The sequence below is a fragment of the Desmodus rotundus genome, chromosome 13 (genome assembly GCF_022682495.2).
Source record: "Desmodus rotundus isolate HL8 chromosome 13, HLdesRot8A.1, whole genome shotgun sequence".
Lineage (NCBI taxonomy): Eukaryota > Metazoa > Chordata > Mammalia > Chiroptera > Phyllostomidae > Desmodus > Desmodus rotundus.
Window position 1 is genome coordinate 46,739,213 of NC_071399.1, and position 20,108 is coordinate 46,759,320.

The window sequence follows — 20,108 nt, forward strand, 5'->3', positions numbered from 1 at the left end:
AACTCTTTGCATCCATTTTGTTTGGGACTCTCTGTGCTTTCTGGACTTGCATGACTGTTCCCTTCACCAAATTAGAGTTTTCTTTCATTATTTTTTCAAATAGTTTTCCAATTTCTTTCTCTTCTCCTTCTGGCACCCCTATGATGCAAATGTCAGTACAGTTGAAGTTGTCCCAGAGGCTGCTTGTACTATTATCTTTTTTATGGATTCTTTTTTCTTCTTCTTGTTATGATTGGTTATTTTTTGCTTCTTTGTGTTCCAAACTATTGATTTGATTCTTGGCTTTATTCACTCTACTGTTGTTTCCCTGTAAATTGTTCTTTATTTCAATAAGTGTGCCCTTTATTTCTGACTGGATCTTTTTATGCTGTTGAGGTCCTCGCTACATTTCTTGAGCATCCTTATAACCAGTGTTTTGAACTCTTCATCTGTTAGACTGCTTATCTCCATTTTGTTTAGTTTTTTTGCTGGAGTTTTAATCTGTTCTTTCATTTGGGCCATGTTTCTTTGTCTCCTTGTTTTGGCAGCCTCCCTGTGTTTATGTTCTATGTATTAGGTAGAGCTGCTATGATTCCCTATCTTGGTAGCATGGCCAATGTAGTAGGTGTCCTGTAGGGTCCAGAGGCACATTCTCCCCTATCACCCAAGCTTGGTACTCAAGGTACACCCTTTGTGTTTACTGGGTACATCCTCCTATTGTAGTTAAGCCTTAATTGCTGTTGGCAGGTAAATAGGAGGGATTTACCCAAGGATTGAAAGGTAGAGCTCTTATCTGACCACCAACTTCCACTCCCTTGGAGGATCAGCAGGGTAGTGGTGTTCTGACATGGTCTGTAGCTGTCCACTGGGTGCACAGGTCCTGGGGTGTCCTGGGTGGTGCAGGTCAAGGGCAGCCCCCACCTGTGTTTTACCAGGGGCCACCCTGCCTGAGCTATAGAGCTTTCTGAGATGGCTGCTACTTGTGCTGGGCTTGGAGATTCCCGGGCAAAGCCAAGCTGTGAATCTACACTGGCTGCTGCCAGTGCCTTGCCTAGAGCCATTTAGCAATGGGTACTGGGGCTAGAGGCTCACTGGGGCCAGCTGTTGCTTATTTGAAAGGGTTTAGGAAGTTGTGAAGCATGAGGCAAGAGCTGTCATTCATATGGAAAAGCTACTGTTAACAGCTATAAGTTGGGCAGGGATGGAGTCTCAGGGCATCTCCAGGGCTAGGCAAACAGTGATAGCCAGGTTGATGGAGTCTCAGATATGGCACCTGCTGGCTCTGTGACTCTGCCCACCTTTCTGTCTGGGAAAAAACTGTCCCCCAGCTCTCGCCTTAGATTCCAGCTACTGCGGTTCCTCCCTGTATGACACTGGTGCCTTTCAAGCTGTTGTCCCAGTGCTGGAGCTCAGAGGGAGTGAGTCTGAGTAAGTTCATGTGTGGGTTCTTTCCAAGGAACTGCCTGGAACTCCTCAAGTTTCTTCCACCGATTCAATCCCCGCTGGTTTTTGCAACCAGAAGATGTCGGGACTTATCTTTCTGGCACTGGTACCCTGGGCTTGGGGGCCTTGTATGGGGCTGGAATTTTTTGCTCCCAAGATATCTCTCCTGAATTTTTATCCACCACACGTGTATATGGGACCAGCCCAATCTGCATCTCCACTCCTCCTACCAATCTACATAGTTGTGGTTTCTTTAATTCTGTATTTGTCAGACTTCCATTCAACTGCCAGTTCTGAGTGATGATTGTTCTATAATATAGTTGCAATTTTAACATGGTTGTTTGAGGAGGTGAGCTGTATTTACTTATGCTGCCACCTGGCCCACACAGCACAGCACTGACATCGAAGCAGCAAAAGACAATGGATGTGCTTGCCTGCTCCCAGCTCCTCCCAGACCTTCCTTGTTCCCTTTGGCCTTGAGTGCACTTCTCCATGCCAGCTCAAACCTGCACCACAGGCAGCCACAGCAGAGCTAGGAGTTTTTTTTAATACTCCTTCAATTTCACTAGTTGTAGTCCATCTATTCAGATTTTCTGATTCTTTCTAATTCAGTTTGGGAAGATTTTGTTTTTAGGAATTTATCCATTTCCTCCATATTATCCAATTTCTTGGCATATAGTTGTCCATAATACTTTCTTACAATCCCTTTTGTTTCTTTTGTTGTACTTGTTGCTTCTGCTTTTTCACTTCTGATTTTATTTTTTGGGCCCTCTCTCATTTCTTAATGAGTCTGTTTAAAGGTTAATTAATTTTATTTATCATTTCAAAGAACCAGCTGTTGGATTCATTGATGTTTTGTATTGTTTTTTTATACCCTATTTCATTGATTTTAGCTTTGATCTTTATTATTTCCTTTCTTCTACTCACTTTGGGCTTTGTTTGTTGTTCTTTTTCTAGCTCTTTAGATGTACATTTAGATTGTTTATTTGAGTTTTTTGTTTCTTGATATAGGGATGTAATGCTATGAATTTCCCTCTTAGGACTGTTATCCCAACACTGTGTCCCACAGATTTTGGGTTGTTGTGTTCTAATTTTCATTTGTTTCAAGGTATCTTTAGATTTCTTTGTTGATCTAATTGTTAACCCATTCATTGTTAATTAACATGTTATTTAGCGCCTTGTCTTCATGTGCTTTTCAGTTTTCTTCTTGTTAAATTGATTTCTAGTTTCATAGCAATATGGTCAGAAAGATACTTGATAAGATTTCAAACTTCTTAAATTTACTGAGACTTGTTTTGTGTCCTAACGTGTGGTCTATCCTAGAAATTGTTCCATGTTCACTTGAGAAGAATGTATATTTTACTGTTTCGGGGATAATTTCTCTTAACATATCAATTAAATCCATCTGATCTAGTTTGTCATTTAAAGCTACAATTTCTTTGTTTATTTTTCTGTCAGAGGTGTGTTAAAATCCCCTTCAGTGACTGTATTACTGTCAATCTCTCCCTTTATGCTCATCAAGATTTGCTTTACATATTTAGGCCCTCCTATGTTGGATGTATAAGTGTTTACAAGGATTTTATCCTCTTGTTGGATTATTCCTTTTATCATTATGTTGTGTCCTTTTTTGTCTCTCTAGAACCTTCATTTTAGAGTCTATTGTGTCAGATAAAAGTATTGCTACCTAGCATTATTTTTCCTTTCCATTTGCATGAAATATCTTTCTCTATCCCTTTATTTTTAGTATGTGTGTATCTTTCATTCTGAGATGGGTCTCTTGTAGACAGCATATATATGGGTTGTTTTGTTCTTATCCATTCATGTACCCTTAAGATTATTTTGATAGGATCATTCAAGCCACTTATATTTAAAGTGATTATTCATAAGTGTGTATTTATAGCCATCGTATTCTTTTAACTATGTTCTTTTGTTTTTTCTTCTCCTTCTTGAAGCATGCCCTTTACCATTTGTTGTAATACTGGTTTGGTGGTACCAAACTCCTTTAGTTTTCCCTTGTCTGGGAAACTCTTTATTTCTCCTTTAACTTTAAATGATAGCCCTTCTGAAGAAAGTAGTCTTGGTTGTAGGTCCTTGCTTTTTATCACTTTGAATATTTCATGCCAATCCCTTCTCACCTGAATTGTTTTTATTGAAAAATCAGCTGACAGTCTTATGGGAGCTCCATTGTAGGTTACTAAGTGTCTGTCTCTTGTGGCTTTTAGGACTCTCTTTTTCTTTAACCTTTGCCATTTTAATTATGATGTGTCTTGCTTGGTATAGGCCTGTTTAGATTGATCTTGTTTAGGACTCTTTTTTTTTTAGTTGATTTGTCACTTTATTTTTTATTTCTTTTTTATTGTTGTTCAATTGCAGTTGTCTGCATTTTCTCCACCCTTCTACCCCACCCCAGCCAACGCCCCCCCCCCCGCCTCTACCCTCCCCCTTGGTTTTGTCCATGTGTCCTTTATAGTAGTTCCTGAAAAACCCTCTCCCCACTATCCCCTCCCCACTCCCCTCTGGTTATTGTTAGATTGCTCTTAACTTCAATGTCTCTGGTTATTATTTTGTTTGCTTTTTTCTTTTGTTGATTGTGTTCCAGTTAAAGGTGAGATCATATGGTATTTGTCCCTCACCGCCTGGCTTATTTCACTTAGCATACTGCTCTCCAGTTCCATCCATGCCGTTGCAAAGGGTATAAGCTCCTTCTTTCTCTCTGCTGTGTAGAATTACATTGTGTAAATGTGCCATCATTTTTTGATCCACTCATTTGCTGATGGGTGCTTCCAGCAAATGGTTGCTTCCAGTACTTGGCTATTGTAAATTGAGCTGCTATGAACATTTGGGGTGCATAGGTTCTTTTGGATTGGTGTTTCAGGGTTCTTAGGGTATAATTCCACCAGTGGAATTGCAGGGTCAAAAGGCACTTCCATGTTTAGTTTTCTGAGGAAATTCCATACTGTTTTCCACAGTGGCTGCACCAGTTTGCATTCCCACCAACAGTGTGCTAGGGTTCCCTTTTCTCCTCATCCTCTCCAATATTTGTTTGGTGATTTGTTTATGTTGGCCACTCTAACCAGTGTGAGCTGGTAATTCATTGTGATTTTAATTTGCATCTCTCTGATGGCTAGTGATGCTGAGCATCTTTTCATATGTCTCTGGACCCTCTGTATGTCCTCCTTGGAGAAGTGTCTGTTCAAGTCCTTTGCCCATTTTTTAATTGGGTTGTTTGTCTTTCTGGAGTGGGGTCGTGTGAGGACTCTTCACTTCCTGGATTTATGTGTCTTTTTCCTTCACCACATTAGGGAAGTTTTGGGGTCATTATTTCTTCATTTAGGTTCTCCATCCCTTGCTTTCCCTTTCCCCTCTGATACCTTTATGATTTGATGGTTGTTATGCTTAATGTTGTTCCAAAAGTCCCCTAACCTATCTTCCATTTTAACAATTATTTTTTCTTGCCCTGACTAGCATAGCTTAATTGGTTGGAGTGTCATCCCATAATTAAAGGGTTGCAGGTTGACCCCAGTCAGGGAACATAACCAGGTTGTGGGTTCAATTTCCTGTCTGTGTGCACATGATCCCCAGTATGGGGGCATGTATGGTACAGAAGACAACCAATTGATGTTTCTGTCTTGCATCAGTGTTTCTCTCTCTCCTTTCCTGTCTTCCTCTCTCTGAAAAGCAATGAAAAAAAAAGTATCCTTGGGTGAGAATTTACAAAAGTTTTTAATTGAAAAATGAAATTATTTTTTCTTTTAGCTGTTCTGATTAGCTGGGTTGGGTTTTTTTGGCTTTTTTTTTTTTTCCAATCTTGTTTTCCAAATGGCTGGTTTGGTCCTCTGTTTTAATCAACCTACTGTTTATTCCTTCCAGTGTATTCTTTATTTCAGATATTGTATTTTCATTTCTGACTCTTCCTTTTTGTTGTTGTTGTTTCTATGTCCTTTTTCATGCTGTTGAGCATCCTTATAACCATTACTTTCAACTCTATATCTGATAAATTATTTGTCTCCCTTTCATCTAGCTCTTTTTGTAGGAAATTCTCCTTTCATTTTGGGCTTGTTTCTTTTTTTTTTTTTAATATATTTATTGATTATGCTATTACAGTTGTCCCATTCCCCCCCCCACTCCACTCCATCCTGCCCACCCCCCTCCCTCCCACATTCCCCCCCCATAGTTCATGTCCATGGGTCATACTTATAAGTTCTTTGGCTTCTACATTTCCTACACTATTTTTACCCTCCCCCTGTCTATTTTCCACCTATCATCTATGCTACTTATTCTCTGTACCTTTCCCCCTCTCTCCCCCTCCCACTCCTTTAATGACAACCCTCATGTTCTAGTTGTTTGCCTAGTTTGCTCTCGTTTTTGTTTTATGTGTGGTCGTTAATAACTGTGAGTTTGCTGTCATTTTTACTGTTCCAATTTTTGATCTTCTTTTTCTTAGGTAACTCCCTTTAACATTTCATATAATAAGGGCTTGGTGATGATGAGCTTCTTTAACTTGACCTTATCTGAGAAGCACTTTATCTTCCCTTCCATTCTAAGTGATAGCTTTGCTGGATACAGTAATCTTGGATGTAGGTCCTTGCGTTTAATCTTGGGTAATGTAATTATGATGTGCCTTGGTGTGTTCCTCCTTGGGTCCAGCTTCTTTGGGACTCTCTGAGCTTCCTGGACTTCCTGGAAGTCTATTTCCTTTGCCAGATTAGGGAAGTTCTCCTTCATTATTTGTTCAAATAAGTTTTCAATTTTTTGTTCTTCCTCTTCTCCTTCTGGCACCCCTATAATTCGGATGTGGGAACGTTTCAAGGCGTCTGGGAGGTTCCTAAGCCTCTCCTCATTTTTCCAAGTTCTTGTTTCTTCATTCTTTTCTGTTTGGATGTTTGTTTCTTCCTTCTGGTCCACACCATTGATTTGAGTCCCAGTTTCCTTCTCATCACTATTGGTTCCCTGTACATTTTCCTTTGTTTCTCTTAGCATAGGCTTCATTTTTTCATCTGTTTTTCGAATAGATTCAACCAAGTCTGTGAGCATATTGATAACCAGTGCTTTGAACTGTGCATCCGATAGGTTGGCTATCTCTTCCTCGCTTAGTTGTATTTTTTCTGGAGCTTTGAAGTGTTCTGTCATTTGGGCCATTTTTTTTTTTTTTTTTTTTTGTCTTGGCGCGTCTGTTACTTTAAGGGGCGGAGCCTTAGGTGTTCACCGGGGCGGGGTAACGCTGGTCGCTGAGCTGTGACGCTGTACGAGGGGGAGGGGCCGAGTGGGAGCAATGGCGCCCGCCTTACTCTCCTCTGGATTTCAATCTTTCACTCCGTTACCCACAATCAAACTGGGCCCCTCTGGTGCTGGTTCCCGAGTAAGTGGGCCTGTGCACACTCTAGGCCCCTGTGGGTCTCTCCAACAACCTCTTCTGTGAGGCTGGGAGTCTCTCCTGCTGCCGCCCCAGGGGTGCTTTCAATCAGAGGTTTGAGGCTTTATTTCCCGGAGCTGGAGCCCTGGGTTGCAAGGTCTGCTTCGTTGCCTGCCGTTCGTCAGGTTTATCTGTGGGCGAATTTGGTGCCGCAGGGTGCTACCCGCTGCTCTGCCTGCCCCACTCTCCGCCACTCTGAGTCCGGCCCTCTGGGTTTATCTGTGCAAATGTGGGGCCGCAGGGTCTGCTAGTGCTTGGACTGCCTGCGCCATTTGTCCCACACTCCGCCAGTCTCAGTCCCGCCACAGCCACGCGAGTCCTCTCCACCCCGGTGCCCGTCTCCGCCCCTCCTACCAGTCTGGATGAATGGTTATTTTCTATTTTCTTGGTGTTGGTCCCCCTTGCTGTTCGATTCTCTGTCAGTTCTGGTTGTGCGAGGAGGCGCAGTGTGTCTACCTACGCCGCCATCTTGGTTCTCGACTTGGGCTTGTTTCTTTGTCTCCCCATTTTTGGCTGCCTCTTTGTGTTTGCTTCTATATATTAGAGAGATTTGCTATGACTTCCAGTCTTCATATGGTGACCTTATACAGTAGGTGTTCTGTGGCATACAGTGTTGCAGTCTCCTTGATATCCTGAGTTGGTGTCCCAGGAATGTCCCTTGTGTGAGTATTGTGGGCTCTTTTGTGGTATTTGAGTCTTGATGCTATTGGCCCTTTCATGCATGGGATTGACTCTCAGGCTGGCTAACTGTGAGGCTCAACCCTGACCATAGCATGTGAGCTTCTGTGCAAGTGCTGACTGCATGAAGCAGAATTTGCCTCAGTAGGGTACAGTGCCTGCCAAGGTCTCCCTCCTGGTATGCTGCTTTTGAAGCTTATCAGATCCCACTGTGATGTTTTCTGAAGCTGGCCAGTGGGTGTGTTGGTTCTGAGCTTCTTGAGAGTGAATCTAGTGCAGACCAATGTAAGACACTGCCTGTGACTAGCCCTCAGTGACCTGTTTGGAGCTACAAGTGATCCACGGTTTGTGGCTGCCTCTACTGGGCTCCAGTGTATGCAGAAAGGCTCAAGCTACACACCAAGGCTGACTTTTACCAGCACTGGGCCCAGGCATATCAGCAAAAGTCCCAAAGCACCCTGGGATCTGTCTCCACCTGCCTCTGCCGGTGGCTGCCTGTTAGGCTCAATAACTGAAAAGGCCTCTGGTTGTACTTGAGTCATGTGAGGTAAATTCACAGTGAGTCACCAGGTTGGGGCAAGTTGTGTTCACCAGAATGGTATAGGTTCAAACTTGGTGCCAGTGCTGGGCCACTGAGCAAATGCCCCTGGATATACCAAGTCTAGCTGCCATCTGGTAGGTGCTGTACACCTATGTGTTGGAACAGGGTCTCAGGGAATTGTCAAAGTGAAGCCAGTAGAGTTTCTTAGGCACGAACAGACCAAGATTTGGCTGTGTGAAAGAAGGTTTGATATGAAAAATGGCACCTGTTCTAAAACCACAGAGCTTAGTCCCAAATTCTGCCAGGAGGAGACAGAGCTCAGCATTGTGGAGCTACTGAGAGTCAGGAGGGTGGGGGTAGTTGGTCTCCCATGAGGGGAGTGAGCCTGTCAGGTTTTGGGGAGAGTGGGAGATTATGGCCCCTGCCCCTGAGCCACATTACTCAGTCCATTTTGGATTTTGCCCAACTTGGCAAGGCAGATCCAGTAGGAGTCGTGTAGATGGGGCTTCCAGTGCCAGAGCCTACAAGGTGGGCCTAGAGGGTGTTTCTGGCAGATCTCCCATGAGGAGGGTGGACCATTCAGGTTTACAGGGAAAGTGAGGGCAATGGCCTCCACCCAAAGCCACACAACTCAGTCACTGATACCCCTGGAGTCTGCCCAGAACTTTACACCCTGGCCAAGACAGCTGATTCCTCAGCAGGACATAAGCTCTGCAGGGTAGGGCAAAAGGAAGTCCAGAGGTTGGGGCAATTGCTTTTACCTCAGGCTGATACTGAGTGGAGGGTTGTGCTATACCCAAGGAACACGGCATCTGCAGTATGGGAGAATGACCCCGCACAAGGATCCCAGCAGCTATACCTCCAGCACTCTCCCCAGAGCCACAAGCCACAGACTTCCCTCATGCAACTTTAGTCTGCTCCATCCTCCCTCTATTAGAGCCCTGGGTGAGTGGATGTGAACAAAATTTTGTGTGTTGGCCCTTTCAGAGGATGCCTGTGTTTCTACTGGACTCCTATCTCTTCCTGTAGGATAGGAATCCCATTGCTTTTCACAACCAGATGTTATAAGGGCACCTCTTCCTGGCTCTGGTGTTCTGGACTAGGAGCCCAGCTTAGGTTTACACCAATGCTTCTCAGGGGGAACCCTCACAGCTAACATATCCCTCCAAAACCGAAGCCACCACCCTGTGGGAGAAGGATCAGCCCTTTTCATGTCTCTGCCCTTCTTACCAGTTTCAGTGTAGGTTCTTCTGTAAACCCTTGGTTATAAGACTTCTCTTCAGCTAGTTTTCAGTTGGTTATTCAGAATGATTGTTCTGTAATTTAATTGTAATTCCAGTTTTGTCCTGGAAGGTGAGTGTAGCTTCCACCTAGTCTATTGCCATATCGGATTGCCTGTCATTCTTATCCTTCATCCCTCAGCTTAAATATTCACTCCTGGCTCCTGGCCTCTCACTACATTACAGGTTGCAAACCCCCAGAGGTGGGGCAATGCTCATTTTCTTCACAAACATATCCCCAGGTTCTAGTTCAGTGTCTGGGCCGTAGCAAATGCTCGATGGATATTTCAAATAAATAAGTGATTCATTCTTTATGAGCAATTGCTGTATAACAAATTCCCCCAAACTCTGTAAATTAAATGAAATCAATTGTGTCTTATATATTTCTCTGGGGTGGCTGTGAGTCACCTAATCTAGATGAGGCTGGCTGAGATAGCTCTGCTCATTGTGTACGGTGATGGCAAAAACACAAAAGAGCAAGTGGGGTCACACATGCTTCTTGGGGCCTAATATAAGACCTGGCATAATGATATATTCACTCCATTCTACTGAGCCCCAAATCAAAGGTAGAGAAGTACATTTCACCTGTTGATAGGAGGAATTTGCAAAGTCATATGGTAAAAGATGTAAGTACAGGGAAGGTGAAAAACTAGATCCATTGATTTCTTCTACTATAGGAGATAAATAGAGTTAGAGATAGAAAGAAAGGAGACACCAGAGAGAGAGAGAGAGAGAGAGAGAGAGAGAGAGAGAGAGAGAGGGAGAGACTGGACAAAATTTAGTGAATACTGTCAAAATTGTGACAGGCACTGAATTTTGAAAAGACCTAGTTTCATGTGAGGCTCTGCCAATTCCTAGTAATGCAGTTTTGGGTAAATCATTGAAACTGAGACTCCATTTCATTATCTGTAATTCCACTTACATCATGTTGTGAAAGTTAAATGAATATAAAAAGTGCTTTTCCATAAAATGCAAACCTACATAAATGATGCAGTAAGTTTCCAAAAGAGGTGGGAGACTGTCATGGAACAGCAGGAACACAATAACTCTTTCAAGTACTGAAGGGCATTCATGTGGAAGGGGATGAGACACAAAGAGACCTGTGTTATAGACCAAGGACAAATGATGGAAATGAGGAGGTGATGGAGGGGTTAAGCCATAAAAATAACATTTTACTCATGAGTAGAGTTCAAATGTGGCTTTAGGTGATTTCTTCATCACTGGGGTGTAAGTGCACAGCCTAGCTGACCTGCTATTTTTAAAGAAAACCTGAAGGGGAGATGCAGCCATTCATGGGTGGTTGGGTTGATCTGCAATTCTCAGCCAAGGACAGTCCCCTTCCACAATCCCCCTAGGGGTGTTTTGTTGTCCAAATTTATGGGTGATTCCAATGGCATTTGGTAGGTATGAGCTAGGAGTACTAAATCTATGACAATACTCAAGACAGTCCTAAAGAATGGAAAATGCACTCCAAATGTCATTAGTGTCCCGGTTGATCAAAACTGGATGAGGTGATTTCAAAGTGCCAATCTGAGACTCCAAATAAATGTATTTTCCATTTTTAGCAAGCCCTAACCAATCATTTTTCCACAATGCCTCACTGTACTAACTGAAAAAATATTTGACTTCAGAAGAATCTTAAATATGACTGAAGAGCACAATCATAACAGCAAAAATTATAATCATATCAAGAGTAAAATTATACTCAAAGTTTTATAAAACAGTCATAAGTACATATGATTGTGTAAAGGGATATTAAAATGTTGTCAGGCACATAAACCATCAATTATTCTAGCATGTAAAAAGAGCCAACTCCCCTGCTTGGAGACCCCACATTAACTGTGATGTTAACAAGCTACCTGAAGTAAGCAGTACACATTTAATGAACTGTTGTTATTTTGTTTGCTGCTTAGAACACAAAAAGCTCTATGGAGATCTGTTTTCTTAAAAAAAAAAAAATTGACTAGGAAGTTTGAGTTAGTACCTTCTTTTCCAGAAGCATTCATTTTCTTGATACTGGGGCTTGGATCAAAGTAGTATATTCAGGGAATATCTGCTGTTTATGCTTCTCTTGCTGAGGCATTTTAAAAGAAAGGGCTAACCGTGCATACTCTGTCACCCTTTTCCCCCCTTAGCTTATTCAGAACCTGTTACCTCTATGGTTGGCCAAGGAATGGCTAGAAGAGTTATTTCCCTTCCTGTAGGAATCAGGCCCCTTACAATGACTTCTTAAATGTTCTCAGAATGCACAGCCTGCAGAGGTCCTGATGGATTCTAATTTTAGCCAATCCTCAGGGATCAGGTAGGCAGGAAGATTTGAGGTGAATTTTTCACTTTGGCAGCAACCCTGGCAAAGGAAGGTGGAACCTCTCTGCCCTGTATTCATCTAAAAATGTGAGCCTACCATCTGTCAACTAGGGTTTGGGCATTGTTATAGTAGTTATAATCGTGGCTTTCCCTAACATACTTAACATAAATTTTTAGACAAATTTTCAGAAACACACACTTGTGCAGCAAAACAAACTGAGCATTTTCCATAATTCTCCTCTCAGATTTACCAACTAAAATTTGGGTTTGTCAACCCAATGGTCAATGGTCATTGGTGTCAATTCAACACCAACGGGAATCGCCAATTTAGGATGCAGTGAAGAAGAAAACTCTATCTAGTGCAAACAGCTCAATTGTGATACAGCACAGATGTGAAAACAGCATTGCCACTAGGCAGCCCTGGGACAGAGCAGTCTGGGAGCCACTCTGTCCAGCTAGACAGCTCAGCTCTGCTCCAGCCCTGGTCTGCTTCATTGAGATAGCTGCTGCCAACAGTTCCAGCCGGGGAAACAGTCTTCATTCAGTCTTAGGTGGAAAGGAAAACTGCACTCCCAGAGCCAGAGTGGAGGAGACTTATATAGACAAAAGTTCCTGCACTTGACCATCGATTAGTTCCTCTTTATGCAAATGAAGACTCCAAATCTTCACAGTTTGGTCCAAAAGGCACTGTGTCCTGATTGGTCAGAATGAAGCCACTCTGGCCAGTAATGAAGATGATTGAGATATATAGCTATGCAGCTCTGATTGGGTGAGGAAAATCTCAGGCCTATTGCTTGAAATAGGAATCCAAGAACTCCTTGGTAAGGCCAGGCTCAGATGGCAGAAACACAGTGCAGGCAGATAGTTAAGTGCAGAGGCAGGTATTTAGGTGTAGGCTTCTTCCTGAAGTGAAATTTGCATGAAAACCTCCTGTGTAGAAATGGTTATTAGGCTCTGTTTTTTTATTTTTATTTTTATTAATTTTAGAGAGAAAGAGGAGAGAGACATCAATTTGTTGTTTCCCTTAGATATGCATTCATTGGTTGATTCCTTCATGTGACCTGACCAGGGATCAAACCCACAACCTTGGCATATTGGGACGGTACTCCAACTGAGCTACCTGACCAGGCAAAGCTATTTTATTTATTTATTTTTATTCTTTTCACAATTTAAAACATTTATTAGTTTGTAGTACATATCATCTCGATTATATACAATTCTAAAAACCACTGTTATTCTATGTAAAAGAACATGACAAATTTAAATAGAACACATGGACTGCTTCAGCAAATAGCCTACAAAAAGAGTGAGCTGACAAACTGAAAATGAGTTAAATAAAAAATGGTGGGAAAAAGCAAACTTAAGAAACTTCAAAATAATGCAATATCAGGTTATTAAGTATAGGGACAAAAGACTCAAACACCTAATTAGGGCCTAAAGGCATCATTGCATTGAAGCTGTCAGAAATATTGATTCTGAGCCCATCAAGAAAAAATAAATTCCAGGGATGTCCAACCTGCAGCCTGTGGGCTGCATGTGGCTCAGGATGGCTATGAATGTGGCCCAACACAAAATCATACATTTACTTAAAACATTATGAGATTTTTTTGTGATTACATATCACAATGTATTTAATGTGTGGCCCAAGACAACTCTTTTTCTTCCAGTGTGGCCCAGAGATGCCAAAACTTTGGACATCCCTCTACCATAGCCTATTTAACAAGGCAAAAGTGTGTGGAATTCATTTTAGAAAGAGTTCCACTTCATAATTAAAACATGAAAGTGTTGCCATAACAGGCTCACTCTTTCTAAAAAAGAACAACCTATTTTGGCCAAGAATGTCATACATTAATACTAACTATCTTAATAATCTTACAAAGTATTTATTATTATCCTCTTTTTTTCATTTTTACTTTGTGTTGGTTTCAGGTGTATAGCTGAGTGTCTAGATAATCATATACTTTACATAGTGTTCCCCTCAATATTTCTAGTACTCCAATTATGTAACCGTATGTATATAACTGTAACAGTATGTACATAGTTATCTCAGTATTATTTACTATATTTTCTATGGTTTACTTGCATCCCCATGACTATTTTGTAACTGCCAATTTGTGCTTCTTAATCCCATAATATATTTCACCCATCCCTCAAACCCCTCCCATCTGGTAACCACCAGTTCATTCTCTGAGGAGTGCTTGGCACAGAGTAAGCACCCAGAAGTAACTGTTAATGAGTTGTGGGATGTTCAGATAAAGAACCCAGAGAACAACCACTGGTTATCATAGATAAAACAAAGTTGGCCAGAAGTAATGGTAAGATATTATAAAAGACTTCTGTTCACCAGCTTATATTTTTTGAGATTTAATGGTATCATGCACTCACAGTACCTTCAAATTTGCTGGCTTAACTCTTGCTTTTTTTCAGACCCTGGGACCATGCACATAAGACTGCACAAGGTACTTCAAGCGGTTCAAACCATCCAACCACCACTGCTCACCAGGAAGAGCTTATTCTGTTTCTATAAGCTGTACAGCAAACAGGTTCGTTATTCCACCTCTTTCCAACTTAGCTGAGTGTTTTTAGCATAAATGGGTGCTGGATTTTATCAAATGATTTTTTGGCATCTACTGATATGATCATGTGGTTTTTGTCCTTTATTTTGTTTGTGTGATGTAGTATGTTTATTGATATGCAAATATTGTATCATCGTTGCATCCCTAAGATAAATCCCACTTGATTATGGTGTATAATCTTTTTACTCTATTGCTGGATCCAGTTGCTTATATTTTGTTGAGGATTTTAGCATCTATGCTCATCAGAGATATTGTCCTGCAGTTTTCTTTCTTTGTTATTTCTTTACCTTGTTTTGAGAATTAGGATAATACTGGCCTTACTCAAAGAGTTTGGGAGTCTTCCCTCTTATTGAATTTTTTGGAATAGTTTGAGAAGGAAAGAAGTTTGAGTGTTTGGTAAAATTTGCCTGTGAATCCATCTGGTCCAGGGCTTTTGTGTGCTAAGAGTTTTTTGCTGCTTCTATTTCACAAGTTGTAAATGGTCATTCTGCTTTTTATTGATTCAGTTTTAGGAGGTTGTATACGTCTGTAAACTTATCCATTTCACCCCAGGTTGTCCAATTTCTTGTCATATAGTTGCTCATAGTAATTTTTTATAATCTTTTGTATTTCTGTGGTATTGGTGTTGCTTCTCCTCTTTCATTTCTCACTTCATTTATTTGGGTTCTTTCTCTTTTTTTCTTGATGAGTCTGGTTAAAGGTTTGTCAATTTTGTTTATCTTTTCAAAGAATCATATCCTGGATTCATTGATCCTTTAAATTGTGTTTTTTGTTTCTATGTCATTTAATTCTGCCCCGATCTTATTTCCTTTCTTCTACTCACTCTTGGTTTTGTTTGTTGGTGTTTCTCTAGTTCTTTTAACTGTAGGGTTAGGTTTTTTATTTTACAATTTTCTCTCTTCTCTAAGTAGGCCTGTATTGCTATGAACTTCCCTCTCAGGACTGCCTTCTCTATGTCCCACTGGTTTTGGACTGTTGTGTGTTCATTTTCATTTGTTTCCAGATACTTTTTGATTTCTTTCTTGATCTCATTGTTAACCCATTCCTTATTTAATAACATGTTATTCAGCTTCCATGATTTGAATGTTTTGAGTTTTTTCCTTGAGGTTGGTTTCCAGTTTCAAGCTATCATGATCCAAGAAGATGATTAATATGATTTCCATTTTCTTGAATTTGTTGAGGCTTGTTTTGTGTCCCGCCTGTGGTCTATCTTTGAAAATGATCCATGTGTGTTTAAAAAGAATGTATAATTTGCTTCCTTGAGGTAAAGTGCTCTGTAAATATCAATTAAGTCCAATTGATCTAGAGTGTTGTTCAATGCCACAATGTCCTTGTTGATTTTTTGCCTGGATGACATATCCATTGTTGACTGTGGGGTGTTAAAATGCCAACAATGACTAGTATTGCTGTTAGTCTCTTTCTTAAAGTCTTCCAAGATTTTCCTTGTATACTTAGTTGCTCTAATATTTGGTACATATATGTTTACAAGGGTTATATCCTCTTGTTGGAATACTCCCTTCAGTATTATGTAGTGACCTTTTTCATCTCTTGTTATGGCATTTGTTTTGAAGTATTTTTGTCTGATACAAGTATTTTTTGCCCCAACCTTTTTTCATGTCCATTTTCTTGGAATATTTTTTTCCATCCCTTCCATTTCAGCCTGTGTGGATCTTTTGTTCAAAAGTGGGTCTCTTGTAGACAGCATATATGCAATTCATGTTTTCTTATCCATTCAGCTAACCTATGTCTTTTGACTGGAACATTTAATATAACATTTAAGGTTATGATTGATAGGTACTTATTCATTGCCATTTTCCCCCTTTGCACTTGTATTTGTCTCTCTCTCTCTCTTCATCTTCTGAAAGCTGTACCTTTAGTTTCTCTTGTAATGCTGGTTTGGTAGAGATGTGCTCTTTCAGCCTTTTTATTAGGAGGGTCTGGGAAGTTCCTTATTTTGCCTTCCATTTTAAATAAGAGCCTTGTTGGGTGGAGCAGTCTTGGTTTCAGGCCTTTGCTTTCCATTACTTAGAATATTTTGTGCCATTCCCTTCTGGCCTGAGCTGTCTCTGTGGAGAAATCAGCTGACAGCCTTATTGGAGTCCCCTTGTATGTTAATAGCTGTTTCTGACTTGGTGCCTTTAAGATTCTCTCTTTGTCTTTCAATTTTGCCATTTTAATTATGGTGTGTCTTGTAGTGGGCCTCTTTGGGTTCATCTTTGATTGGGACCCTTTCTGTGCTTCCTGAACATGTATGATTTTTTCCTCACAAGTTAGGAAAGTTTTCTGTCATTATTTTCTCAAACAAGTTTTCTATCCCTTGCTCTATTTCTTCTCCTTCAGGTATCACTATTATGCAAATATGTTGCATTTCATGTTGTCCTGTATCTCCCTTTAACTATCTACTTTCTTTTTGAGTCTTTTTTCATTTTATTCCTCTGATTTTTTTTCTACCTTGTCTTCCAACTTGCTCATTCAATGCTCTGCTTCATCTATCCTACTTTTAATTCCTTCTAGTGTATTCTTCATTTCACATATTGTATTCTTCATTTCCTCCTGGTTCTTATTCATAGTTTCTATGTCTTTTTTCATGTTGATGTAGTTCCCACTGAGCTCCTTATAGCTCCCACAAAGTTCCTTTTAATTCTCACTGAGTTCCTTGAGCATCTTTATAACAATTACTTTGAATTCTATATCTGATAGATAGCTTGCCTCAATTTCATTTAGCACTCTTTCTGGGGATTCCTCCTTTCCTTTCAGTTGGGGGTTGTTTGTTTGTCTCCCCATTTTAAGTGACTCTTTTTTGTTTCTACTTATTAGATTATCTGCTTTGCCTGCCTGTGTTCATGGGGTGGCCTTCTGTGGTAGGATACCTGTGGGATTCAGTGGTATAGTCTCTTTAATCTCCTGAGCTGGATACTCTAGGGATGCCCTTTGTGCAGTTTGGGTGGACTCTCCTGTTGTAATTTGGTTTTGGTTGTTGTTGGGTTGTTCATTGGTGGATTCTCCCCTCCAGCTGGCTGACTGAGAGTCACAACCCCCACCATGTTTTGTCTGATGTTGTACAGGTGCTCCCAGAACAAAACAAAACAATGTAGCAAACAAAACCCACACCAGTACAAATACCCCTCAACCACAATCATAACATGAACAACAAATGAGCAAATATTAATAAAGTTGGAAAGAGAATAAGAATACTGTTAAAAAATTAAAATAATATGAGGTGACTTAAAGAACAAAAATGATTTTGACAGGGTAGAGGGAGGAGAAATAATAAGAGTAGGGAATAGAGCCCTGGCTGGTGTTGCTCAGGGATTCAACACCAGCCTGTGAACCAAAGGGTCACCAGTTCAATTTCCAGTCAGGGTACATACCTGGGTTGCAAGGCAGGTCCCCAGTGTGGGTGTGAGAGAGGCAACCACACACTGATGTTTCTCTCCCTCTCTTTCTCCCTTCCTTCCCTTCTGTCTATAAATAAATAAATCTTTTAAAAAAGAGTAAGGAATATAAACAAGGTGAAGAAAGGGAAAAAATAAAATTCACAAGGTAAATAAAAAGGGGGGAATAGTGCAAAATGGGGTAATAGATGGGAAGAATATTATATGAGTTTGAAATAAAAAATAGTGGAAATAAATAGGAACCAAGTTGAAGAACAACTACCACCACAGCAATATCCATGACAAATGAGAAAAGATTAATAAAGATTGTAAAAGAATAAGAATATATTATAACAAAGAAAAGAAAAAAGATTATGAGATGTCTAGAGGAAAGAAAAATGATTTTGAGAGGGTAGAGGGAGGAGATATAATAAGCATTAGAATTAAAAAACAGGTTAAGAAAGGCACAAAATAAAATTTTAAATAAAAATAAGAAAGGGCAGGAGGAAGGCAAAATGGAGTAGGATGGAAACAGTAAAATATGATATTTTAAATTAAAAAATAGTGAACATCTAGGAATACAATTGAAGAAATGCAACAAAAACCTGAAATGAATGACAAATGAGCATTAATAAAGACGGAAAGAGCATAAGGATATTATAAGAAAGGGAAAAAGAAGCAGGGTGCAGCCAAGAGGAGGGCCCCAAGAAAGGATTTGTGATGGGGTCCAGGACTTGGGGTGTCCAGGAAATATTAGAAAAATGTATCTAGGATGTCCTCACTCCCACAAGCCTGAGCCAGGGGGGATGGGACACATGGAACAGGGCCATTCAGAGCTGTTTTGGGTAGCAAGAGCTTGGCAGCTAACCCCTGGCACAGTCATTTAACATATCTATAACCTTTAACTGGTTTCATGGATGTGTTAAGTAGCTGTGGCCATGCTTTGAGCCAGGGGGATGGGACCAAATTCCACCCAAGATGGGACTAGGAAGCAACTCCCCCTGGTTACAGGGCCTATGGGAGAGCTTGGAGATGATTGGCTCCACGCCATGGAGCCACACCTCCCCAGACTTACTATGGCAGCCCAGTTAAGGTGGAAGAATACCGGGATGCTGGCAGGTGTAGCTGACTGTAGGAGGAGTCGGAAATGGGGCTGCAAAGGAAGATGGGCGCTGGGATTTAAACCGAGGCCCGGCAGCCATAGAGAGTAGTAGACCACGCGGCTCCGAAGTAAATAGGGGAGTAGACCATGCGGCTCTGAAGTAAATAGTAGACCACGCGGCTCTGAAGTAAATGGGAGTACCACTAGGTTCTGAGGAGAAAGGAAGAGGGCCAGGATTAGGCAGCTTTGATGAAGTAAAGAGAGGACCATGCGGTTCTGAAATGGGAAAAGGACCACACGGTTCTGAAGGAGAGTAGAGAGGACCACGAGGTTTTGGAGTGCTTCTTTTTGCCATGCGGCTTAGGCAGCAGGAGAGACTTTGCTGGGAAGAAAGGGGAGAAAGGACTCTTGCTGCTGGGCCGTGAGAAGGTGCCACACGGCTTTGGATTAACTGGAGATTGCAGCAGCCACACAGCTGATGGTGCCGGGAGCCTGAATCACGGACTTCTACTTCCTTTCCTGAGACACAGTACCCCGGACTGGGCACAGGGAGAGGGAAGGACTGTGCATCTGTGGGTATTCTAAAGGACTTTAGTATCCTATTGAAGACATTAAGCCATTACTCTAAGTCTGTGTAACTTTTAAATAAACAATTCCTTTCATTTTCACCAGTCTCTGGCATTGAGAGACGTCTTTCCTCTGGCAGCGGGCATTGCGAACCTAGCAGGTGGGCGTGGGGGAAGGAACCTCCAGAGACAGAAGGGGGGAATCCTTTCTGTAATAATTTATCGTGAACCACCCCCTGCCTCTTGCTCTGTAACAAGATGACTAATGGAAAAAATGGTTTTGAGAAGATGGAGAAAGGAGAAATAGTAAGAGTGAGGAATAGAAACAAGGCATAGAAAGGGAATAAAACTTAGAGCAAAAATAAGAAAGGGAAAGAAGAAGGCAAAATGGAGTAAGAGGAAGAAAGAGTAAAATGTGAGATTTAAAATATAACTAAAATTTTAAAAATACTGAAATAATAGTAACAAAAATGAAGAAAAAGAAAAAATGTTATAAAGCTATGCAGGAGAAAAAAATAATGCAAATAATGAAAAGAATAAAGTAGAATTTGTCTCATCAGAGTTTATTGTTTGCTTCCTGTCTTCTCTTTCTGGATCTGTCTGGTAATATCAGATGGTGTCCCTGTCTAACATTAGGCAGCCTGTTTGAGGCTATAAGCAATCCACAGCCTGTGGGAGTCTCCTTCGGTCTTGGCTGGTCCTCACTGTTCTGCCCTGCTGACTTTTAATCAGCACAAGGCTGATTGGTTCATCTAACATTTGACAACACTGCATGTACCACCTCCTCCTGCTTCTAGAGGGGCCTTCTGGTGTGAATGGGGAGGTGGGATCCCTGCTTCTCCCCTGAGA

General features: G+C 41.1%; 1 protein-coding gene across 1 annotated transcript in view; it reads left to right on the plus strand.

Moving 5' to 3' along the window:
* CAB39L (calcium binding protein 39 like) overlaps positions 1-14,222 on the plus strand; it is a 206,088-nt gene extending 191,866 nt beyond the window's left edge. Inside the window, exon 13 of the mRNA XM_053916590.2 lies at positions 14,069-14,222. Within this exon, the coding sequence (XP_053772565.1) occupies positions 14,069-14,089 (21 nt within the window). The 3' untranslated portion in view covers positions 14,090-14,222. The remainder of the gene's footprint in view (positions 1-14,068) is intronic.
* The last annotated feature ends 5,886 nt before the right edge of the window (positions 14,223-20,108 follow it).